Genomic DNA, 26,033 nt, shown 5'->3' with positions numbered 1-26,033 from the left:
CAATAAGAGTAACAATATTGACCGTAATGCCTACGTGGACATTCGCCGTAAAAATGAAGTCTAAAGTAAAAGAAAAAGGAAATGAATGGCTGAACAACGAAAAAGAGAAGTAAAAACACTGAGAGAGCTGGTTTGTCCTGTGCGATGATGTCACTGAGCTCCATCTTTGGAAGGAGCGGCTTTTGTTGCCCAGTTGGAGCCTGACCCCCCCCCCAACAAAAAAAACACACACACCCCGCCACCCCGGCCCAAAAAGAGACTTCAGCCCACTCCGGAATGATCTGCTGCAGGAGGACAGCAGGAAGGAGGAGGGGGGGGGGGGCAGACCGAACCTCTCAGACACCCTTCCCCTCCGCTCACCTCTTCTTCAGTCATACACACACACACACACACACACGCACACGCACGCACGCACGCACGCACGCACACACTCTCTCTCTCTCTCTCACACCAAATATGAATACTTTGGGTTTGTGGCAGCAGTGCGCGTGTGTGTGTGTGTGTGTGTGTGTGTGTGTGTGTGTTTCTTTGTGTTATGGGACTCTATGTTCCTGCAACTATGACTGTATTAATGCGTTGGCCGATGAGGCACATAATGAAGTATGCCAACAGTTAATAGAAGACAAAAGGGTGGAGGGGGGGGAGATTAGGGCAGGCTAGGGGTATGTGTGTGTGTGTGTGTGTGTGTGTGGAGGGGGGAGGTCAAGTTGAAAGAGGGAGGAGTGGAACCCCAATCTACCAGTGATGGGAGGTGAAAAGAGAAGACAACCTGCAGCAACGAATGCTGGATGTCTGTGCAGAAAATGCTGGCACTTTGACCTTTGGAATCCCGAGGCCCCACCTGTGACCCCCACCCCACCTAACCCCCACCCCTCTAATGTCTGCACGCCCCCCCCCCCCCCACACACACACACACACACACACACAGACACACACACACTCCCCCTCTCTTGCGCAGACTGCCCTCCCAAGGACAGATGGAGACAGACAGATGGACGTGGAGCGCCCCCCGTTTGGGCAGAGAGCGGTGGTTTGGCGTGATGCTGCTCAACTCAAGTCAACACAAGTCAGGATGGCTGATATGGACCGCTGTACACAGGAGACACCCCCTCCTGAGAGAAAGAAGACACTATTCATTTTTGGGAACGGGAATTACTTGATTCTTTTAAAACGCACACACTTTCCTTACAGGCGAGTCAAAGCCTTGAATTTGCAATTTGCAGTTTGAAAAAAATGAAAGATAATCTCTTTCTAGCGAGCCTCTGCTCTGTACCTGTGCTAGACCCCAGCCTGCTCCATGCTGTACTGCAGGTCAGGGGGTTTGTAGCTGAGGAGCATGTCACTGGTGCAAGAGGAGGGGTAGCAGGCCGCCGCATGGAGCTCCTCTTCCACATCGCACGCTGCACGAGGAAACACACATCTTTTACCGATATAGACGAGCGCCTATTGAAGTTCTTAAAAAGGTGTCCTAATGCGCTCCCCCCCCTACTGACCCGACTCGTCCCGCTGCCGCAGCTGCTGGCTTCCCGTCAGCGACGTCTGGCTGAGAATGTCCGACATGCGAGCGGAGCTCAGTGCCTTCCCGGCCAACAGGCTCATTCCCGACATGGGCTCCGCCTGATCCTGGACAGAAAGTGAAGAACCGTTTTAGACACAGGAAAAAAAAAAAAAAAAACATCTGATACATAATGAGCAGCCTCTAGCACTTTGTGTGGATGATTGGGTATGCCGATAGTGTCTGGACGGCCCAAGAATAGGACTTCTAGATTAATTCGGTCACGCAAACATCTGCTTTCTACCTTCAGCTGTCGTCCGTCTGAACGGTAAGCGAGATGAACCGATACGCGAGATGAACCGATACATCACACTCTCTAATGTGAACCCAGACAACAGGAATGTGAGGCTTGTTCCTGCCACCCGCTTTGCACACTTCAGCGTTTCACTCACATAGGCGTCGTCACAGGTCTGGATGGTGTGGTGGCGCTGTAGCTGTCCACGGGACCTATAGGCGTCACCCTGGGGAACTCCTGAATAGCCCACACCGTTATGATCAGGCACCTCCATGGCCTGCCCTTGGGGCCTGCACTCCGCATGCTCGGATTCTGACAGAAAGGACGTGGACACTGAATGCACTGTGTGGAAATAAAATGCTCTGCGGAGAGTTTTCGTAACAGCTGCGTAAACATGCCTTACCTCTAGCTGCTGGAGCGTTCCTTATGAAGCCCCCGTGCCTGTGTGTCGGGGAGGTGTAGGGCGGGGTTCCTCCTCGGGGAGGCCCCAGGAGCTCGTGACCTTCTCCTGCCTTGGCCAGCAGGCCGTCGTGCGGGTGGTGGTAGCCGGCTGGCACCTCGTCCTCCTCCATGCTCTCCGAGTGAGGTAAGCCGGGGCAGGGGGCCTGGGCCGGGTGCTGCTGTGGCTGCACCTCGGGGGGTCGAATCTGCAGGAGGTGGTGATAGTGTTGGCCTCCGGGGGCGCTCTGCTGCGCCGGCAGCTCCAAGCTCTCCCCCTGGCTCAGCTGGCGGAGAAGCAGCATCTCTCCGTACTCCGGGGGCGCGCCTCCGGGCGGCGCGGGGGTCGCCGAGCACGGCCGGGGGCTGTGCCTCTTCAGCAGGGCGGCCAGGTCTTGGGGCGGCAGCCTGGGGTCGGCGTGGCCCGTTAGAGAGTGGCGGGGGGACAGGAGGCCCTGCAGGGTGTGGGTGACGTGATGCTGCGGGGGGCGGTACTCCAGAGGAGTCGGGGAGAGCAGGGCCTGCTGTAGTGTAGAAGGGGGGCCGTAGGTGCCGGTCCCGACCGCCCCGCTCTGGTACTCCTCCAGGCCCGGGACTTTGAGGGAGGCTCCCTGCAGGTAGTGGCTGTAGGCGCCCCGGGAGGCGGCGTCGCCGGAGAAGAGGTGGGGATTGAACTGAGCTTGGTCATAACCCGATGTGAAGCGGTCAAGGCTGCGACTGGAGGACAAACGGGAGGGAATGCAGAGGATAGTTAGCTACCGTGCTACCAACCCTCTTCCATCATAGCGACGCTGTCATTAACATCACAGCACACAGGCAGACGAGCAAACACTTCAGCTCAAGTCCAGGTTCAAGTATTCACTGAGAGGTGTAAAAAAATCATGATCCAGAGGACACATTTTTGAGATTTCAGTTACACATCCGCTCAGTGAAGGCAGTCCTGTTTACGGGATGACATCACTGACTACTTTAACTGCTGGGACCTCTACATATACTTCCACAAACATTTAGGTCCAATCACTCACCCAGCTACACTGAGGTGGAGAACGCGTCGATGACGTCATCTCGGCGAAGTTGGAGGATTGGGGATTTACATTCATTTTTCAATACCGGTAACAAATAACGTCCTCAAAAAGTTTTCCCTCTCGGGACATAAACTCTCTGGCCTGAGCGACGGTTTTACCGACTACAGTTTCAAAATAGACTTTGTAGGAAATCGGCGGAAATGTAAAAAAAAAAACAGTGAGATGATGAACAAAAAAAACAAATAGCATGAAGTCTGTTCAAAGCGGCGATGTCATGGAGAGAAATAAAAAAAAAAAATAGATGAAGACAACACAGGAAATGGCCGCCGTCAGCAGACAGGATGGGCGGGGTCACCTGTGCGTCTCGGCGTTGTCTGCGCTCAGCTGCTTCCCGAGGACTCGGTGCCCCGGCGTGGACAAAAAGCCGCCCTGCCTCTGTGCTACACCTCCCAGCTCCACCTCTTGAACCTGAATGGTCACCTGCACAAAGTTAATATTCATTATTGATCCAGAGACCTTCACCTTCAGAGACACTTCATTTAAAAGCGACGCATGCGACCGTTCGGACGGGATCTTCGCAAAGTCACCTGCTGCTGCTGCTGCTGCTGAGGTACACCCTGTGCCAACGGTACGCTGGGGCGAGCAGATGCTGCTTGCTGATTGGTCGGGAGAGGGACTCGAGTCAGTGCTGTGGGAGGCGGGCTGCCACTCTGGCCTTGATAGAGCGCGGGAGCACCGTGCTGGTACTGCACCGGTGACGGACCTCCTGGAAGAAGAGACACATCTCAAACTTCCTGACAGCTGGCATCGTGTGACACATCGCTTAAATCCCTCTGGGAACGAGAGCAAACTCTTACACATCATGTCACGCTTGCCCACTACATTCCTATAGATGTGACTGAACAGCCAATAACAGTCTTTTGAAATAAGTCATTTATAAAATTTGCTCATAACACAGTCGAAGATGGACTTGTCCCTTCGTTGCCCTCACGTCTACGCCAGCTACAAAAGTAAAGAAGCATCTTAAACGCTGCAGCGATCGCTTCACTAACCATGCCCTTGCATCATGCCTGCAGAGCAAGGCGGAGGGCTCTGGTCGGGCTGTCTGAAGAGGTGGTTGCTGGGATGTGTTGGCGGAGGGCTGGAGGGCTGGATGCGCAACCTGAGGGAGGACGGGAGAGAGTAGGAGAGGAGGAGGAGAGAGAGAGAGAGAGAGCGAGAGCGAGAGAGAGAGAGAGAGAGAGAGAGAGAGCGAGAGAGCGAGAGAGAGAGAGAGAGAGAGAGAGAGAGAGAGAGAGAGAGAGACGGGACCGTGATGTAACACTTCAGTCGATAGCACTGCACCACGGTATCAAGTTCATTGTTCACCGTTCGATAGCTGATGAGTAATACGCCCGTGTGTGTGTGTGTGTGTGTGTGTGTGTGTGTGTGTGTGTGTGTGTGTGTGTGTGTGTGTGTGTGTGTGTGTGTGTGTGTGTGTGTGTGTGTGTGTGTGTGTGTGTTCACCTCTGGAGCTGGTGGGTTAGGTGACTGGGCTGGCTCTCTCCGTGGCCTAAAGACAGGCCCTGCAGGTGAAGAGAAATTTCAAATTTGACCCGAAGCACCAAACACGACGTGATTTGCTCATAAGGAGAGTGCGTGTCCTTAAGAGAGGACTCCAGATGAGGAGACAAACGAGGCCACTGAGCAGGATACCCAAGCCTCCGGTGAACCAAATCAATAGCACTTCCTACGAGGCGTACATCTTTCGTTACCTGACCTTGTGAAGCATCGGGGATCATTAAAACCGGAGCTCGACCCGTCCTTACATGAAAGATTAGGACCAGCGGCGTAACCGCGTCGTCGTCAATTACCTGGATTTGCTGGTGGAGGATTTGTTGCTCTTGCTGGTAGAGGATATGCTGTTGCTGCGTGTGCTCCAGGAATCGCTCATCCTGCTGGGCGGCGTACATTTTCTGGAGCTGCTCACACTCCTGTCGGGGAAAAACGTAAAAGACACGGTCCACAAATATTAATAACAATATTTAAAAGAAATAGTAGAACATTTAATATGTTATCAGGGGTTCTTTGAGGGCGTCGACCTCTTCTCAACCCGTATTAAACCCTCGATACACTTGAGAGCGATGATAATCCCGGCGCGTCGCCGCATGCCCGAGAGGAAGCACCCACCGTGAACACGATGATTATCCTCCCTCCCTACGCCTCCCACTGGCGGGGGGAGGTTAATCCCATTGCAGTGCGAGGGACGTGACGTCTCAAGACGCAGAGCTCGAGGGTTTTCTCAGGCGAGAGATCGTGCGTCAGCAACGGAGAGTCTGGAACGCGTCCGCGTTAAATAACGGCGTTCGGATCGGTTCAGCTCGTTTCGTCACATGATTACCAACCGCATACAGATGCACGGTGAAGGGATGAACGGTGGAGCGTTTAGAAGCACTGAGCTGCTGTGAAGCCCGCCAACCTCTGAGCCACAGCCTCGCCAACAACTGATCGAACATCTGCTTCTCTGACCGTTGCCCTCATATCTTAATCTTCCCCCAGATGTGAGCGCCGCGTCGTATCGCGTACCCGGTGTTTCCTGCAGTATTGCCGGACGATGAGCGAGCGTCCCTTCCTGTTACGACCCCGTTTCACCTCTCGCTTTGTTAAAGCTCTGCTCTAATCATTAGCGCCATCGCAGGATAAGACCTGATCCCTGATGCGGGGACATCAGAAGCTCCCGAAGGAACCGATATGAACTCGGATCTTATCTGCAGATCTGCGGCTCAGCGCCTTCTTTGCGAGCGACTCAATCGGTTTACATGGGTGTCAAAAGGAAGAGGGCAGCGCTTCTCCTTAACGTGCGCCGTTAACACCGTCCGGCGTGAGCCCCGGCGCTTTGGAAACGGGATTACTCAGATTGACACACGAGGGGGCGGAACTACAGACGCACCTTTAAATGAATTATACTGTGTGTTCGTAATAAAACATTTGACTGTTAAATAACATTTTCTCCAAAACCGCACCACGTTCCAGGACCCCGTCTCACTCAAACTAACTCAAAAACAAAAAGCGGTCCACGTTACTGGACGAATATAACCGCATACCCCACACATCCAACATGTCAGGTTAGGTGCAGCACAGTGGTCCACATGGAGAGAGCGACTGTTGTTGTTCTTGGCACATTAAAGCAGCTTTGCAGTGCCGGGGGAACTTCAGTTAGTATTCCTGAGAGAGTCAGAATCACATCAAGACGAGCTGCGATGTATCCCCGTTTCTGCACTTCTCGCCGAATGTGTTGCGCCACTGTTGGAAAGCACCGAGCGGCCCGACTCCAGTTGAAAAGGCAAAGGGGAGTCAGGCCAAAGGGGAGCACAGAGCAGGGGATTTCTGAACACTCAGCACCTGGTGAAGTCGTTGGTATTGATCAATACACTCCTACAGAAATGTTGCCTTATTTCCTCCTACAGACCCTTAAAAAAAACAACCCCATAACTCCGTGCATCTTTTCAACAGATGACGTCCCTGGACAGCGAGCGGTGTTGGTGTACCTGTTTGAGTTGCTTAATGAGGCTGCTGTTCTCCAGGTGAGCCTTGAAGGCCTGGATGGTGGCGGCTCCGTCAGAAAAGCGTCTGACCGGTGAGAAGCGCTCCATGGGGAGATGAAGGGTGTTACAGTCCTTATAGCTGGACCTGAGGGGGGGAGGAGGGGGGTGGGAGACCACAGGGAGCAGACACAGATACGTGTGTACGCAAATACACACACACACACACACATACACACACACACAACAGATAACAGAGACACAGTGACACACACATTCAGTCACACAGACACAGAAACACACACATGAGAAGCTTGAGCTTTTCAACCGTGCAAATAATATTACATGTTATAAACTTTTGCAATTAAACGGCCCACTTCTGATCGTCAAAAACATTTAGAGAACCACCATCCCAAATAAAATGACTAAATAAAATCACAATAAAGAGGTGAAAAGAACTGGGCTGTGTGTATATATATATATATATATATATGTCTTTTTCATTGAAAAATGTATTTCGTGCCACCGCATCTGTGGGAATGTTGGCGAGCTCACACACACACACACACACACACACACACACACACACACACACACACACACACACACACACACCTCTACTAAATGTCGCAATTGACGTGATATTCAAACGTAATCGATCATTTCATTTAATAAAATTAACATTGACTATTTTTTTTACATTTAGTTATAAACACAACTAGCTTTGTAAATTACCAAAAAACGATTTTTTTTTTATGCAGTCCAACCATTGTTGCAGTACCTCTGCAGGCCACTAGATGGCTCTCTGAGGCCCACCGGTCACTGGGTTGTGAATAGCTGGTGTTACAAACATAAGGAGCCCAAAAATCACAATATTTTGTGAATAATTTTGGCTAATATTTTGAGAGTTGCACAGTGACTACAATCACTTTTAAACCCCCGACTCTTTTGTCCCAGAAGCCCTTGCACCTCTTGTAACAGCTGAAGTCAATGAGACAACATATTTCAGTTGATCATCAGTTAAAAAGGGAAGGCACATTATTTCCACATCATTGCTAATGGATCCAGTACAGGACATTAAAGGAACGCTTCTTGAGGAGTGTTTCTACAGACAGCCTCTTGTCTTAAGCACCAGAGAAACATCTGGCATCAAAGTAGAGGAGATACTACTTTTCATTGTGTGGTTTAAAGCACATGAACAACTACTTTGAGTTGGCATAGAGATCACAGCATCTGCCTCCCAAAAAGTGTTTCCCTTCATGAAGCCACAGCAGGTTCTTCTGCCAATGCATCCAAATACAAAAGCACATCCAGCGTCTCAAGAGACGTTCTAATCGGAGGAAGATGATACTTATAAAAAAAAAAAAGGGACAACAGCTAGACACAAAACCAAAAACACAGAAATATGACCGCTATTGGACAGAAGAAACACACAGAGGTTTTGCTCATACGAGACTAATCTGCTACATCTGAACCGGTCAAATACCTGCTCCTTCCAGGGTTATGAGGGAAACTTTAAAAAGGTTAACTGGTGATGTGGAGATGTGTCTGTCGTGTGCCACACCCCCCCCACCTCAACAAAAACGTTGGAAGGTGCACAACCTTCCCTTGGTGAGAGTGCATCCTCACCAATGTGTGTGTGTGTGTGTGTGTGTGTGTGTGTGTGTGTGTGTGTGTGTGTGTGTGTGTGTGTGTGTAAGTGTGGGTGTGAGAGAGATCAGCTGTGTGTGCGACTAAGTGTATGTGTGTGTGTGGGTGAGAGAGAGAGGAGGGGAAAAAGACAGGGTTAATATGCCCCTCATTCAACGTGTGTTTGTGTGTGTCTGTGCATATACAGCTCGGAGCGGGCGTGTCCCCTCACCGATTGTGTGTGTCGGGGGCCCAGCCCCCCCTCTGGCGGGGGCCCTGGGGCCGCTGTGACTCTGCCGAGGGCTCGCCATGCGATGTGCTCGTGAGCGCGTGCGTCGTGTGCCGCTTGGAGCGGTTCGCCAGGTACCTGGGCCGCAGGGAGGGGGGAGGACGGGGGTGAGGGTGGGAGACAGGAAGCAGCGCTGGTCAGCTCTCTGTCCTCATTGGCTAATGGAGACGGGTGGGGGGGAGGGAGGGGGGGGGAGGCCCGCCCCTTCCCACCTCTGCCAATAGGTGCCATCATTCATATCATCTTAGCCAATCAGAAAAACATAATAAAATTACACCATAGATGGATGTTATTGCTTACGGGTATCCCACAACCCCCCAGCTTCCAATTTAAGGATTGGACTGGATGCCGTTTTGCTTTTTTTGGTTTTGCAAGCTAAGCAAAGCTGTGTGAGAAAGAGTGAGAAAGTCCGGAGAATAATTTGGCACTTACTGAAATGAAAGAGACAAAAGAAGCTCTTGGCTAAAGAGCTGGATTTGGTGGCAGATTGAGTTTTGGAACTGTGGCAGAGGGCACTTGCGCGATGGAGATAGGAGGAGAGATGGTGTAAGCGCCACAGCAGAGTGGCCACCTCCCGTAGGAAAAAGCAGAGCAGCCTAGAGGCACTCACTCCCAGCAGCCCAGGACACCAGCGAAGTCTACAGAAGGTGCTGTCTGAGGAGGACCGGCTGGGAAACCCCAACCTGGACTTCTGAATCCAACATCCAGACCCCATAAACCAAACCTGATGCTGTCTCTACCCTGGCCTGACTTCAGCTCCTAAGTCAAAGCTCTTATTTTGAAAGGTTTTTCTTGCATAAATATGTCTTATTTGTTTAGGAACCCCAATTCTTTCCTTTTTTTTGTAATAAAAAAAGTTATTAACTGGATTTAACACGTAGATCCTCCTCTTAAATGTGCTCAACAGGCCTCTGCTATAAGAAATGTCCTAGTAAATTAGTTAAGTAAAGAATAAATGTAAATCTAACTCATAAAACTAGTGAAATGACTTCATTCATACAGAACCCACAGACGTCTTGTCGCAGGTTACGGGCCCCCAGAGTATCCAGTTCAGACAGCACCCCTGCACAGTGTACCCCTTCACCGAAAACCGTAATCGTGGGTTACCTCTGTACTGCCTCTTGGTCTGGCTCTCCGTCTGAACCTTCCTCATCCACCGGAGCTACTGCAGGGATTGGGTGCTAAGAGAGGCAAGAACAAATGTACCAGTCAACACTCAGTTTGTATGGAGGGGAGGATATAATAGAAAAGGCACAGAAATCCAGATCCTCACCGGGCTGGCGACAAGCGGCGAGGGCCCCCGGGGCCTCTTGAGGAGCTGAGCGTGTAACTGAATGTTGGCCCCGCCGTCGGAAGCTCTTCGACCAAGAGGGCCCATGCCGTTGAGCAGCTGCAGGGTAGGCGGCTGCAGCAACGACTGCTCCTGGAGGATCGGCAGACGGAAAGTCAGATTTGAGAGGAAAATCAATCGGTTTCTGCAAATGAACGGACGACTTCCAGATGCAAACTCAAAAAGAGCCCACGTCCAATCTAACCCAACTGACTGTACCTTGTACTCCAGCTGCTGTGTGGGCTGCAAGCTCTGCGTGGGCATGAGAGTGTGCATTTGGCCCATAGTGGGGGCCAGTGAGGGGAACGGGGGCTGGGGAACTGCACCGCGAGGGAAACCCGGTGGCAGTTTCTGGAGGTCCTCCTGCATGTCCGTCCTGTGGTGGAAGAGGAGTCAACGACGGGCCAGGAGTCAGTGGCTTCATTTGTGTGGCGACTAGCTCACATATCCCAAATAAGACAATTTACTATTATGATATTTACATGCATCTATAATAACCCACACTCCACTGACTTGCAGAGAGAAGCATCACTGGGAGTCTTACCTTTGGTCTGGTACTCCCACCGTGTGCCGCCTCATGGAAAGGTAGCGAGCCATGGCCTCGGGAGATGGCTCCTCCCCTTCATCGCTGTCCAGTGCCATGTTGCCATCCGGCTAAACAACAAATACACACACACACACACACACACACACACACACACACACATTCTGTCATTAGCAATGCCCTTTTTTAGTGTGTGTGTTGCATGCTTGTGTAGCAATGTATCACACGATCATATACATATTAAATATGTTTCAATTGTAATATACATGCTTTAAAAGTTCAGGTCTTCTGTTAAAATCCCTGCTGCAATGCAGTAATCTGACGCATTCTTGTGTTTCACAGCATTTGTGAGTCAGCTTTGAGGCTGTGTGTGTTCTGTTTGAGTGTGTGTGTGTGTGTGTGTGTGTGTGTGTGTGTGTGTGTGTGTGCGTGACTGTGTGATTATGTGAGTCTGGTCATAGTGTGCTAGATGGATCCTGAGCTGCACTAACAGCAGTAAACTGTACAATACTGGACAGCCAGTGATTAAAAAACATGTAAAACGTCAAAAATATGACGACTGGAAGCTGTTGTGTTGACGGATGTTTAGGTGGTGCATCAATACCTTTAACAGGTTATGGCAGAATAATGCTAACAATCAGTCAGAGCCATGGTTGGGACTCCAGCTACATCAGTTAGCTTGTTTATCGTTTACGAGGACTCACCTCAACGATCTGGTTCTCTGGGTTGATGAGCTGGACGTGGGGAACGGTCATGCTAACGGGATTACCCTGCGGATCCGTCTGCTGGGCGCGCGCACACACACACACACACACACACACACACACACACACACACACACACACACACACACACACACACACACACACACACACACACACGTCGTGTGAGGATTGTGCTAATAATCTAGCAATCTCATTAGCGCAGTGGGATTGGTGGATGTGGGTTAAAGCAATCAACTGCAACAAAAAGCACTCTCACCGTCAACTGTTCCTTTAATAACAAGGCAGAAGCAACGTATCCACGAAGAATAAATGTAGACGACTAAGTAGTTGATATATGAAGCCGACGGCAGTAAGCGATGAATTACCTGTACGGCGTTAAGAGGATAGCTAATGGAGCGCGGTGTGGGCAGGGCCACGCGCAGGGTCTTGTGTTTCTTGAGGCGGTCGGCCAGCAAACTGTAGATGGCGCTGTAGTGATCGTATGCATCCGTTTGTAGGGACTAGAGAAGGAAAAAGGCAGAATTAGTATAAGTTACTAAGATGACTTTAAACTGATTTTTTAGATTTTGGACTTTCAGTTTCATAGCAAACACAATGTTTTTCAGTTGTGCAGCCTGTTGTCTTTTTGGAAAAGTGTTTGTTCAGCGTATTACAGAAGTAACTTTGTGACTTCTGCCTCTATTTTTAACAAAAGGCAGAGCAGAAAAATGGAAGTCAGCTGCGTTTTTGTGTCCATACCTGAAGTGTGCGTTCTCGGTCCAGGCCCATCTCACACATGGCTATCAGCACCTGCTCATTGATGAGCTCGATCTCTCTCTCCGTCTTCACCTGCTCACACTCCGCTATCAACTGCAGGGGAGAGGACGACATGCTAATTGGTGCTAAAGCTAGCCTCTAAAGCTAATTAGCTTTAGAGGTAGGTGGACACAGTCTCTGGTCTTTGTGCTAAGCTAATATGTGCACAATGCAACACGGACTCAACACACGTTAGGCTGTAATGGTTTTTTGCTTTAGTTCACTGTGACTACAGGAAGCTGCCCTCAGTGATGGGAGAGTCTCACCCTGTCGAAGTCTGGGTCGGGGTCTCCTAGTCTCATCCACTTGTTCTTACAGATCTGCTCCATGGTCAACCGTCTGCTGGGCTCCAGCACTAGCATGTGTCTGATCAAGTACTCACAGTCTGCAACGACACACACACACAGACATGAGATGACACCGCTCGGAAAACACGTTATGAATCAAAGAGACTTGACTTTGTGGAAAAATATATGCAATAGTTTCTCCTCGCTAAAAATTGTTTGAATTATTCAGGGAGAAAATTACAATTTTTTTCCCCCCCGCTTTTTCTAAATTATGGTACTTTTGTTTTTGCAGAAATAAGTATCTCAACAGCCACAGACAATTAGCAACCCAAATTTGCCACAGGAGTGGTTTCAGGGAACATTTTCATATTTTATTCCACTGTCAACACTTCCACATGAGGTAGTCTGTGGATTATTGTCGCTATGGAGCAATCACGCACAAGGATGCAAATTGTACACACACACACACACACACACACACACACACACACACACACACACACACACACACACACACACACACATATATACAAAATGTTTTATGAGGAATGAAAGATGCACTCAACATGTTTATTGTATCTGCTGTAACTATCGTGTAACATGGACCACAAGGATAAAACACAAAGTCCTGAAAACATGACTTTTTGTTTGTATTTGAGAAAAGGCTTCGGACTAAAGCTGAGCTCACTGATTGATGGTCTGGAGGAGGAAGCAAAGAGACACAGGAAGAGTGAGGACACAATAGAGTCCCTACCTGTGGACATGAAGAAGGGGATGCGGAACTTGCCGCTGAGGACGCGTGCTCGCAAATTTTGTAGAGTGCTGCCGTCGAAAGGCAGGGCGCCACACACCAACACGTATAACACCACGCCTAAGCTCTACAGAGAGAGAAGACGGCAGGGACATAAACCATGAGAACGCATAGGAATAGGACTTGACAACAAACAATTAAGAAATCTAGAGCGCTATATAGCCTGTCAGGCCGTTTCATTATTTTGTTGTCTTCGAGCCAACGAGCTCCACCCTGCAGCCCAACAGGGCCGTGTGCATACCTGAACGTCTACTCACCCATATGTCTACTTTGGGCCCGTCGTACTCTTTGCCCTCAAAGAGCTCTGGCGCGGCATAGGGAGGGCTGCCGCACCACGTCTTCAACAGCTGTCCTCGAGAAAACAGGTTACTGAATCCAAAATCTGACCGGAGGAGAGGAAGAGGTTCACTCATCACTTTCCTCGACAGAGTCGACTCAATCGACCCGAGAAAATGCTTCCAGAAGCACGTGTTGACGCTTGCCTTGGCCCACTCATCAAGACAGCCCAAAACCACTGAATTAAGTTTCCCACCCGTACATTCTTAAGCACACACACACACACACACACACACACACCTGCGATTTTGATGTTGAGGTTGTGGTCCAGCAGCAGATTCTCAGCCTTCAGGTCTCTGTGGACGATGTTGCGGCAGTGACAGAAATGGACCGCTGCCACAATCTGTTTGAACTTCTTCCTGGCGTCCTTCTCCGCCATGCGCCCATGAGCCACCAGGTGGTCTGCGCGCGCACACGCACACACACACACACACAAAAATGGACAGTTTAGAGCATTACGGTACTCAATTGTGAATATGCAAATGAAGAAGATGATGATTCTGTTCCCCATTTAGACAAATGAATCTTTAAACAAATCGAAGAGACATGCTGAGCAATGGGACACGTCACCACGGTAACGGTAGGGAACTCCCTTACCGAATATTTCTCCGCCGCTAGCGTACTCCGTTACCAGATAGATCATCCGCTCCGTCTCCATCACCTGAAGACGTAAACAAAAAGCGGTAACAACCGGGACCTGCGGAGCCTCCGATGGGCCGGCGATGGGCGGCTCACCCCGTTACACAACAGAATGAGTAAGCAGCAGCGGTGGGCATCCACACAGGAAGATTCAAATAGAACAAGAACTGCCATTTACTCAGTGCATTGTTGTTGTTTTTTTATAATTTAATACTACCAAACAATGCCTGCAATCTTCAACACCGTGGTGCAGCTACCAACACGAATTGTGTTTGTCCTTTTCCTAATGGGCCTCAGGTGGAGGCTGTGAGCAGCTCTCTGCTCTGTGGGTTCATGTGTACCTGGTAGAGGCGGATGATGTGGGGGTGCTTCAGCAACTTCATGATTTGCACCTCTCTGAAAATCTTTTTCAGGTTCTCATCGTCCAGCTGGGTCTTATCCACTATTTTTATAGCCACCTGGAGACAGAGAGACAAGAAAGGGACGGAGGGGGAGAGAGAGTGAGGAAGGAAGGAAGGAGACATAAACAAAGAGTGAGGAGACAAAAAAAAAAGAATTCAACTTAAACCTTGCAATTTGTTTACTGGCTCTCGATTGTTACAACACAATACATTCACATTAATGGTGTTCAGTTGACACTTAAATTGCCGGGCAACAATTCCAGAGCACGGTCCCAGTGCCCTTTGCAATATTGCTGCGATGACACAATAATTATAGAAAAGTATAAGAGCGGCAAGAAAATAACCAGCTGAAAGAACTACAGGGAGGGTTGTGAGTCTATTTAATGTGACCCGGCACCGCTGATCCATTAACAGCCGCGAAAACAAGTAATAAACACGAATAATTAAAAAAAATAAGACACCACAAGAGGTATTGCCATTTCTTAAGATGCTGAATTGCCAAACTGTGAGTCGTCACAAACGCAGTGCTTTCCCTGGACTCCAGCTTGTTCGGATAACCCGACCTCAGCCGTGAACTATCGACCGCGGGCCCGGCTCTTACGTAACGGCCGAGCGCCGCACAATGGCTCCGGCGGTGTGGAGGGTGATGCTGTGCGACAGGAGCTTTGCGCTGCCACTTAGGGACGGGCAGACGGCTTTAATGACTTAATCAAGCGGAGCTAATGAGGCCGTCCAAAAAACACCGCTTCCTCCAGAAATAGATGAGCGAGTACAGTCGGGAGTGCGTGTGAAAAAATGAAAAGTATGCGCCCTGCATGCATGCATTTTCACACACACACACACACACACACACACACACACACACACACACACACACACACACACACACACACACACACACACACACACACACACACACACACACACACACACACACACACACACCATCCGTTAAATTGTGTTCAGTGCCATCCTGAGCTCTCCCTTTTCCTGATGAGAGACATGAAGAAGGCCATCTGAAGCCTGGCACGGGTCACTTCCTGTTGCAGACAGGAAGGGGAAGTGAGGGGAGAGCGAATGAGGGGGGGGGGGGCTCTTGGGAGGACACAAAATCACATCTAACAATCTAACAGTGGCTTTAATCCAGATCAGAGTGCATCTCTGTGTGGCTTCCTTCCAAGGCTATTGTACAATTGTCGAAAACATCTTTTGGAAGACTTCCCAACATGTTACCAATTTAGAAAAAAAAAAACCCTGTTGACTAAGGTCTATTTGATAAACACCGGGACCAATATCAGTACCCTGAAAGGAACGCCGACACCAACTTGAGTCCTTCATTCGATGCCGCTCGACGCTGAAGCCGTTTACAACACCTGACATCAGCTGTTCTTATCAAGTGTATGAGGAACTTGCTCCCCACACAGTGAATAGCCTCCTTTTAATGATTATTATCATATCATTATCATATCAGGACGATCAAGGCACGGAAACTGTTGTAAAAAAAATGTGTACAGATTGTCGATTGACGACACACGGTCAGGTACTGATTACCTTGTATTGTGTCCGTGAAAGATCTAAGGGAGGCGATATTCAACAGAATCAGCCGAAACCAAGATGAAAGCGACGCGGGAGGGAATGAGTCACATACGGGAAGAAGGAACCGCGTGTGAGGCTCTCATCTGAGCGGCCGATTCATCTGAAGTGGTACCGGGACAAACGGACCATGTTTTCTTACACAAAGAAAAGGAATAACTTAATGTTTCTCTTAACTCAACTAACAAAAATGGCGTGGTTATTAAGAGAGTCTGGGGATTTCCTTCCCGGGATCAACTTGTGTTTGAGGTTTACTGTATCATTTGTCACATTTGACGTGTTTACCACCCAAAAAATTGCATCTAAGTGCAGCGTAATGAAGTCAGTTGAAAGGGCTGAACGTCATTGTTTTGCATTTGGGCTAAGCTTCTATTGAGGTTTTCGACTGAAGCTTGGACTGTCATGATGTCATCATCCTAAAAAATGGGGGAAACATCATTTTTGTTATTGTGGTTGTATAAGACCAGCCCCCGTTAATACAGCTGCGTCCTCCCTTTGTGTGATGCAAGCAGGAGAGAAAACGGTGTTTGACCAACAGGAGCAATATTGTTTTTGAAATGCCAGACGGCGAGGAATATGGATTGGAGGCAAAAAGATTTCAGAAATACACGTGTTTTTAATCTATCAATTTTTGGACTTTTGGACCAAAAACTTGAGCGCTGCGTCGCTGTGCAGGCAGGTAATCCCGGCTGTGTGGGTTGTAGCTGCTGGATCGATTGCAGGTATATCATTTTAATCAAATTAAGTAATATTTTTAAAAACTCTTGCCATGTACAGCATGTGTGTACGTCTGTTTGGAATGTGCGTCCATGTAGTATTTCAAGCTCTCGGAATCTATTCTTAGCAAATGACAATCATCCAGTTTTGTTGATGTAATCACTCCCCTCTGCATCTTATGGAGGGGAACAACAGGATATCTGGATATCTCTCTCTCTCTCTCACACACACACACACACACACACACACACACACACACACACACACACACACACACACACACACACACACACACACACACACACACACACACACACACACACACACACACACACACACGTATGCCGACGTCCGACTACACGTACACATTATGCTCATTTTAAAAGGACAATGAAAATGTGGAAACTGGGCTACAGCTACAATGACAACTGAAACATTCCAGGTGTCACATATTGGTCACCGTGTTTCTCCTCCCATAGAGATTCGATGATGTCAAAATGGCTGACTATGAATTAAGGTTTAAGATTATCACACCTGGTAAGAAGTGAGAACTTTGTCACGCTGCCGAGCACAGACCTAGCTAGACGAGTGGTGCTCTGCACACGACCATGAGTCCAGTGTACATCTCAAAGGTTGGGTTTCCAGGTTTAGCTCCGCCCGAGGTCGGATACATATTGTGTATCTTAGTATTTTAGGATGTTCAGTCTGCTTTGCACTAGCTTCGATGACTCTGGAATTTTTCCATCAAAGAATCTGGGTGTAACACACACACACACACTACTGAGAGGCCGGCTTCTACGAAATGAAGTGTCACATAGCCCCTCCGATCACATGACCGTGACTTCAAAACAGCACCATCCCAGAGCAGCTGGTGCCCAACGGTACGAGTCTGGACCCTTTGCTGCACATTACACAACTCGCACGAGAAATAACTGCAGCCGAAAAAAAAGGATAGAAATGGGTCCTGGAGGTGCACATTTTAAATTTGGTACCAGTGCTAGATTGGGCAGAAGGAGGCGGCGTGGTGGTGCAGTGGTTAGCCTCACAGCAACAGGGCTCAAGGGCCCATGGAAGGCCCTTCATCTTAACAACTACATGGATATAAATGAGCACCTGTGGCGACCACTAACGGGGATCAGCCAAACTGGGAAGTTGGCGCCGCATCATTATGTAATTAATTCGGCATCCTTTGTCTGCTTATTGCAATTGAATCACAGCTGAATCTGTAGATTTTGGGTTCCACTGTAGTGAAGCAGCCGTCGTGTGGCTTGAGAGACGCAGTGAATACGATGATGTCATGAGCTGAGACGGCGCTCGGGACTTCCACAACGCGTACAAAAGCAGCAATTGTGGACGTTTTCCATCAGGGTTGATCACCCGCCTCTCCAGAGCGCCTTCGCCTCTTGAGTGACGCAAATAAAATTTGCATCGCCTTATGTGTGAAAACAGCATTATTGTACGGTTGAACTTCACATGACGGCAAAGCTCCAGTTCTGACTTGACTCGTTAAAAACAAGCCACGAAAGAAATAATTCACCGTCCTGGTCGATGTATTTTTATTCTGATATTCTCTGATGAAACATATTTGTTCCAACGCTTCATGCATTTTCTGTTTTTTTTTAAAGCAGAATATAAGAATCAAAAACCACCACAAGCTGTCAGGTCTAATATTCATCCAGCATCAAAAGTTAAACACGATGTTTTTTTAAAAGACGTTCACATAGAATCTCTGATATTCCCTCTGAAAACATCCATGACTCAACTGTAATGAGGCTAATCCTAAGCAGAGAACCGGGTCTATGGTGTAACGTCTACGGTGGGGGAAACACACACACACACACACACACACACACACACACACACACACACACACACACACACACACACACACACACACACACACACACACACACACACACAGTATGACATTATGTATGAGGTTAACCTTCATCAACAGCTGACACAGATTACAACACCTTTAATGCTCAGGCTTAACCCACATCGCGCGCTGAGTAGCGTGGAGACGCTAACGGTCGCGCGTGAACACGAGCACATCCCTGTTCAGGTCCAAAACACACGGGACCGTCTGTGAAAACCCGTCTCCACAACAGCCAAACTACAACGCTGCTTGTTACAAAGTCACCGAGACATCACGCCGTGTCGTACAAACACACAGCAGGTCAGTACTATGACTGATGATTATGCATGCGTGTACACGTACACACACACACACACACACACACACACACACACACACACACACACAGGCAGTGTGAGTCAGCACAATGCCTTTCAGAGATGCTGCGTTGTTGTGCACTTGTTAAGGGTGTGTGTGTGTGTGTGTGTGTGTGTGGAAATGACTCAGTCGAGTGTTGTCAGGCTGAAAGTACAAGACCGGGGACACGTTACAGTGTGGAAACACTGGACATCACACGCTAAATCTGCCATTTGCATAGCAGAACCCACACTCCACGGAGAGGAAACTGTGACGGACGTGAAGACCTGAGCACAACCGGTGTTACGTACACTGTGCCATCTGGACAACCGGAACCGCACCACCGCTGTATTTACTAGTGAAACTAACAAATTCAATAAGGTGTTTTGGAGCACGACACACCATCATCGCGACGAGCCGGTTGACTCCGGACGGTCCACATTCCAGTCTCGGCGGCGATTGTTCCATCGGTGCTTACGAAGGACAATCCTGCAGCGACAGTTTCGGCTCTGACTTTACAACAGGACAAGCGTCTCTATGTAGAAATTAATAAATAAAGAATGCTGCAAAGATGTACCGTCGCATTGGCATCAAAGTCATGATGAATGAACTGGTGAATATACCTAATGAAATATGCCTGTGATATGTGTAGATAAAAAAACTGTCCTTAAGCTTTTTGTGCATCATCTATAGGAATAACAAGACTCCTAAATGATGTAGAAACACCGTGGTATAAGTTAAAAACATGGCAAACAGTAAGTCAGCTCCATTGAGAAGTGGTGGTTGAGGGCCGGTGCCGCCATCTTTGCTATGGAAACCAGCAAGACTTCAATGAAGCGACCTTTCTCCAACTAACGAGCCGTGACGACGCACAGACGCCTCTGATAACAAGCAGCGCTGTGGAGGACGAGGAGGACGATGATGATGGTGATGACGATGATGAGGATGATGAGGATGACGATGGCGGTACAGAGTCTTGTTTTGGGCAGAAACATAGATGAGGAATGTACACTGTCCTCCCTCCCTCATGTCATGTGTGTATGTGAGAGAGAGAGAGAGAGAGAGAGAGAGAGAGAGAGAGAGAGAGAGAGAGAGAGAGAGAGAGAGAGAGAGAGAGACAGACAGACAGACAGAGACACAGACAGACAGACAGAGACAGACGGAGACAGACAGAGACAGAGAGACAGACAAAGACAGACAGACAGACAGACAGACAAAGACAGAGAGACAAAAACGGAGACAGAGACAGATGGAGACAGAGAAAGACAGACAGACAGAGACAGACGGAGACAGACAGAAGGAGACAGACGGAGACAGACAGGAGACAGACAGAGACAGACAGACGGAGAGAGACAGACGGAGAGAGACAGACAGAAACAGACAGAGACAGACAAAAACAGACAGACAGACAGACAGACAGACAGACAGACACAGACAGACGGAGACAGAAAGACGGAGACAGACAGAGTCTGGGCTGTGTTCCTCTCTTTTGAACCTGGCTGGCAGCAGATTCACAACACTAAGGACGCATCAGAAGACGACTAGAGGGCAGGAAGAGAAGTCAGGCGCGCGCGCGCGCGCACGCACGCACGCACACACACACACACACACACACACACACACACACACACACACACACACACACACACACACACACACACACACACACACACACACACACACACACACACACACACACACACACACACACAGCCTTCGTCACATTATTCACCCAAATGAAATGACATGTGAGTGTGCGTATGTGTGTCTTTGAGAAACAGAGAGGGGACGATGTGTGACAGAGAGGCTGTGCGCGAGCGAGCGAGCGTGACCGAGTGAAATCGTTACCTAACGCTTTGCCTTCCTGCCTTCCTCTCTCCCTCCTGCTCATCCTTCTCTACAGCCTACAAAACAATCGGGAGGAAAGGAGAGCGGCTCCCCCGCAAGACAGACGGGTCAGGACGCGCCGCCATCTTTTACCGATCTCGCTCACCGCGCTGTGGACACAACAACGTGTGTCCTTACTTGATCCTCAGTCCGGGTCACACCGGGGAGCTGACCATACCCGAGACAGTACACAACAGAACGCCGAACACAAAACACGACGGCAGTCGGGCTTATCCAACACGACAAAAGATTGTGTTCAAATATTCACTCAATTGTGACTCATTGCTGGAATACAGACGCAATTATGCCAATTTCTTGACTGACCTCATGATAATCATTGTATTGATGCTGTCAGTTATGAAAGAAGAATGGCTCAAAATTTCTAGACTGTGTTTTTTTTGTAGTATCATGAAAAAAATACTGTATATTATCTTTTAGCAATTAGTCAGATGAGGTTAGAAATCTTTAGATAAAACTTTCACGTTCTTATGATTTGTGATCGGCAGATATTTATTACAATTTCACAAACAAGAATACTAAAACATTGAATTGAGTCAAATCAATGACTTGATCAGATTGCGGTGTGTGTGTGTGTGTGTGTGTGTGTGTGTGTGTGTGTGTGTGTGTGGGGCAATCAGCTCCATAACAATCTTTGTGAGAGACCCACAAAGCAACGCGTGTATTCACTGAAACACGTCTTCAGGAGGCCGCGTACGTCACGTTTAATCGTATTTCATGTCATTGGAGTGTGATTTCCAGGACAACGTTACGATGACGTTGTGCTGGAAACTCAGCAGACATCCATTAGTGGTGGAAATGACACGACGCTGGCTTTGACTACAGGTCGCACCAACGAGTGGACACAGACCTGGAACTCAAACTGCAACATGTTGTTATCTAAATAGTGTCGAAAGATTAGCCGAGCGGGATCAAAATACATTTCTGTAGTCCATTTATAGTGTTTGTAGTTTATTATGCAAACAATGTGAAGCGTTTGCTTCTTAATCGTGAGGAGTTATGGTTCGTCTTTATACCGTATCGTTATAAATCATTTGTTTTGTCTGTTGATCCGACAAAGAAAGACATGCGAGGATGTCATTTTGGGCTTTGGGAACTTGTTATGTGCATTTATCATTGCTTATTAATATATATAATTAGCAACATTGGTCACATAATTGGAATACATAAATACCATGTCAATCAATATTTACCTTTAACATCAATTAGTTCAACTTTTCATGCGCTGACATTTTTCACACTGCTTGGAAGCAGCTGAGACGACAGCTATTCCTGTAGGTAGTAATTTCTACTAAATCAAAAATAAATAAATATACACACACACACACACACACACACACACACACACACAGTATTTCAAAAACACTGACGGTTTGGTTCTAGTCATACAGCAGTAAGTATTAGGACTACTCCTAAAACATGTGTGTATAGTTCACAGTGTAACACAGAGCTAATAGACAGCGTATGTCCCTTGTTTAAAGGTCATAACAAAGGTTATAGAATGAAAACTGAAATCAACATTTATGGAGACCGCAGCAAAGCGTGGCACAACTGCTTCCAGCGTTGCGTTTGTGCGAGTGTGTAAACAACACTTCTGTTTTGACTTCCACTTCACTAGCTGCCCTTTGTCTGGAGGAGATGAACTTTCACTATTACAACACCCAGGTGCAGCGCACCAGCTATCAGCCACCGAAGGTTTAAGTGGGGCGACTGTGTCTCTGTGAGCGAGAACACGGCAGCCTCCGCTCGGCGAGAATTTGCAAAACACACGATTGAAATGGTCGTGAGTATTGGGGGGGTAATAAAGTTTAAACAAATAGCCTGTTGAGTGTTTTAGATTTTAACAAAACAACGCAGAGCAAATGAGGCATAGACAGGGAACATGTCTTTCCCGTTCTAAGCTACCAAGTATAAATTACCAGGTCCTGCACTGCAGGATATCATCCAGCTCCATCTAACAAGTGGACCAGTCAGCGTTTCTCATTGGATCGTTATGAAACCGAGGCCATAAAACAAGGCGCTGATGACTGATCGTCATATCCATATTCATGATGTCCACAGGCATGCGAAGCTACACTCCTATTCTTCTGATGTTCATGAGCAACTACCCCAGAGCCGTTTGGTGAAAATCATGAGCTGACTGGTCGGTCTGTGACCGCCGTCAACAGACAACAAACAAGGCCTCTCTTTCATTCTGTCAGTCTGTGGTCCACTGTCATGTTGTCCTCTGTCTGTCTCTCACGCTCGGACAGAAAGCCAGACACACACACACACACACACACACACACACACACACACACACACACACACACACACACACACATTCAGGCAAGTATTAACAGGCACTCTCTCACACACACACACACACACACACACACACACACACACACACACACACACACACACACACACACACACACGGAGTAAAGCTTAATAACCAGCTCATTAATCTCACACTATAACGTCGCTACTGTCTTTGTTGTACTGCTCTTGTAAAAAGATTGAACACACAGCTCCCGTAACTATACTCGTCCGTGAATGACGTTATCGTCTCATCAACACATTTGGAGTCCTTCAAGGAGCGTCTCCTGCAGCACTGACATGCAAAACACTACAAAGCACTCGCTGACCTTAAGTTTATTTTGGCCTTGTGACGCTAAATGGGAGGTTCTCTCTGGGCCGTGTGGCACAAAGCGCCCACAATGACTTGTGTCTGCCCGTCTGTGTGCATGTCAACAAGAGCACAGGAGGTGAAGCTGCACACTCAGCGGCCTCGACACACCTTTGTGTGTGCCGTTAGAATTAAAGGCTCTTCATCAGGTAAAAATAATTGCACTGCAGGAGCTTGTCTGCAAGCGTAGGCTTAAGCTACCCCCGTTTGTTGCGGGTGTTCAGCCGAGCGTCCATCATGAGGGATGTGTGCATACTTATCGCAGTAGTCACATCGCCGGAGGAAGGCTTCTCGTGTCACCGGTCTACACACATGGTCCCGAGCAGAAGCCAGCAAGGCTGGAAACCAACGTGTGTGTGTCTCTCTCTCTCTCAGCAGAAATAATACTGATGCTGCTGTTGTCAAACGCACACACTGGGGCTTTCTGATTAGTTATCTGTTTTTCACCCTTTTGGACTTACACTAACATGCCAGGCCGAGAAGACGTAGCCAAAATATCTAGAGTGACGTTCACAACAACAGGCTCCGCAGGCAAATAGAGCCATGACACATGGAGGCACCTGATTCAATAGGTCAGCAGGAAAGGAAAAACACGACCTGGAATATTTGAGCGTTCCCTTCCACTTGTTATTCCCCTAAAAAACAAAAAAAAGTCCAAAACCGTCTTTATGGATTTGTAGCTCTGTGATTTGAATATAATTTGTTGATAATAGTGCCTGCAAGTAAACGACAATCATCTAGTACGCTGCTAACTGGCGCCCACTCTATCCAAAAAGCATCTTTGTACACTCAGTGTGTGGTGGCCGTTCTGAAACCACCAGTTTTGCCATATGAATGTTTTCTAGTCCGAGCTATGAACTGGGTTATGGAAATATCAAACAAACAAAATGGTGCACAACGCTGAAAAAAAACTGTTTTGACAAACTGCTTCAGAAACACCGCGACGTAAGAAACTTTCCTACCGCTAAAATGATGAAAAGCAAAGTGTAAAACTAGCTTAATTAAAACGCAGCATCTCCCATATTTGGTAGCAGTTCAGCTTTTACGTTGATTTTCACAAAGACTTATAACTTTTGGCCGACCTACAACTAACAACACTTGGAAGTTCGTCCAGCCAGCAGGTTGGATAACTTTTAACCCTGTTGTGTTGGCCTAAATCTTAGAAAGATATCTGCGTGTAGCCGAACAGCTAATTAGCTAATAAGCTAAGCTAACGTTACTAAGAGTCGGAACATTCTGTGTCTCCTCTTTTTCTTCATCTTCGTAAAATACCCTCTTCTCTCTCCGTCCTCTACCTCACATTAACCCCGGGCCCTTCAGGCTTTCTTTAATTAAACAGATAACTGGCCAATACATGTGAAATCAGATTTATGTAAAGGTAAACGTGTCTGTATCCAGTAGTTAGAGGTGATGCCCCCCTCCTCCTCCTCCTCCCAACACCGAGCAGCGGTGTCACCAAAGCGGGCTGTCCGTGAAGGCCCCAGCGTCATCCCGAGTGACGCTACATGGTCCAAAAAAGCATTGGAATAAAACAATGACAACTTGTAATTGTTCACCTCTAACGCTCGGACATTTGTCCGCTTACCTTCGCTTTGGTAATGATGTGCGTGGCTAGTTTAACAACCGCGAAATTCCCCTTGCCGATGGTCCGCTCGATTTCGTAGTGGCCCACTCGGGCCGGGGGGGGCCTGGTGGCCGAAGAAGAAGTATGGCCGGGACTGGTGATGATGCACCCAGCGGGGGCCGTGGTGCTGGTGCGACCGGCGTGGCTGATGCCGGAGGACGGCTGGGCTCGGTTCTGGGAGCCCATGCCCGCGTGGGTCGGTCGGGCAGAGTGCGTAATCCCGGCCGCAGCGGACCCAGCAGCAGCAGCAGCACCTCCGCTTGACACGGCCGCCATCTTCTTCGCCTCTCTCTCTGCGGGAACAACAAGCAGAAGCTTGCGCAGCGCGCAGCGCGCATCTACGGGCACGCCCCCGCCCCCTTTGCGTCATTTTACGTGTGGAACGCTTCCTCCGCAGCGCCCTCTCTAGGTTGTAACCATGGTAACGATCGGCGTAACAAATGACTTCATCCGCCAGAACACGTACTGGGGTTGCCGTGGCAACGAAGACGTGCGCAATATCGAGCCCTGGTTCCCATGATTCAGTGATTCTAAAATCACACTTTAGAGGTATAAATAATTATAATATAATACATATATATATATACATCAATTATAATAAATAATGTATATAATATATTGTATTATATTATAAAATATAATAATACATAATATATATATATATATATATAAATAATGATAAATAATGTATATAAAATATAATATTATATATGATAGTATATTATATGATATAATTATAAATAATATA

The 26,033-nt window shown here is 48.2% G+C and overlaps 1 protein-coding gene across 4 annotated transcripts; it reads right to left on the bottom strand.

The window, feature by feature from the left end:
• Window positions 1–917: 917 nt before the first annotated feature.
• Window positions 918–25,565, bottom strand: sik3 (SIK family kinase 3). 4 transcript variants are annotated; one of them, XM_068707012.1, is made up of 26 exons: window positions 25,247–25,565; window positions 14,501–14,617; window positions 14,118–14,181; window positions 13,761–13,922; window positions 13,442–13,566; window positions 13,128–13,251; window positions 12,353–12,471; window positions 12,030–12,140; window positions 11,657–11,791; window positions 11,271–11,351; window positions 10,567–10,676; window positions 10,242–10,398; window positions 9,966–10,115; window positions 9,800–9,873; window positions 8,636–8,770; window positions 6,781–6,922; window positions 5,107–5,226; window positions 4,760–4,818; window positions 4,306–4,415; window positions 3,841–4,019; window positions 3,609–3,733; window positions 2,194–2,945; window positions 1,948–2,102; window positions 1,494–1,623; window positions 1,274–1,400; window positions 918–1,112 (listed from the first exon to the last, which is right to left on the bottom strand). In XM_068707012.1, exons 1-25 carry the CDS (start codon window positions 25,559–25,561, stop codon window positions 1,279–1,281), a joined length of 3,873 nt encoding a protein of 1,290 aa, XP_068563113.1. In that variant the 5' UTR covers window positions 25,562–25,565; the 3' UTR covers window positions 918–1,112; window positions 1,274–1,278. The 4 variants fall into 4 exon arrangements, with proteins under 4 accessions (XP_068563113.1, XP_068563115.1, XP_068563114.1 ...); XM_068707014.1 differs by having other exon boundaries at window positions 3,609–3,721; XM_068707013.1 differs by having other exon boundaries at window positions 11,271–11,348.
• Window positions 25,566–26,033: the final 468 nt, after the last annotated feature.

Source organism: Cebidichthys violaceus, unplaced genomic scaffold, assembly GCF_023349555.1.
Source record: "Cebidichthys violaceus isolate CVI_PGR_0920_01 unplaced genomic scaffold, fCebVio1.0.p SCAF_1, whole genome shotgun sequence".
Taxonomy (NCBI): domain Eukaryota; kingdom Metazoa; phylum Chordata; class Actinopteri; order Perciformes; family Stichaeidae; genus Cebidichthys; species Cebidichthys violaceus.
This window is presented reverse-complemented; position numbering and strand designations above follow the sequence as displayed.

Excerpts from the sequence above, each read along its gene's own strand:
- sik3 (XM_068707012.1), bottom strand. The coding sequence starts at position 25,561 with ATGGCGGCCGTGTCAAGCGGAGGTGCTGCTGCTGCTGCTGGGTCCGCT. Across the intron at positions 4,416-4,759 it reads CTAACCCACCAGCTCCAGAG|GTTGCGCATCCAGCCCTCCA; the intron begins GTGAACACACAC and ends GTCCTCCCTCAG. Across the intron at positions 1,624-1,947 it reads AGACCTGTGACGACGCCTAT|GATCAGGCGGAGCCCATGTC; the intron begins GTGAGTGAAACG and ends CTTTCTGTCCAG.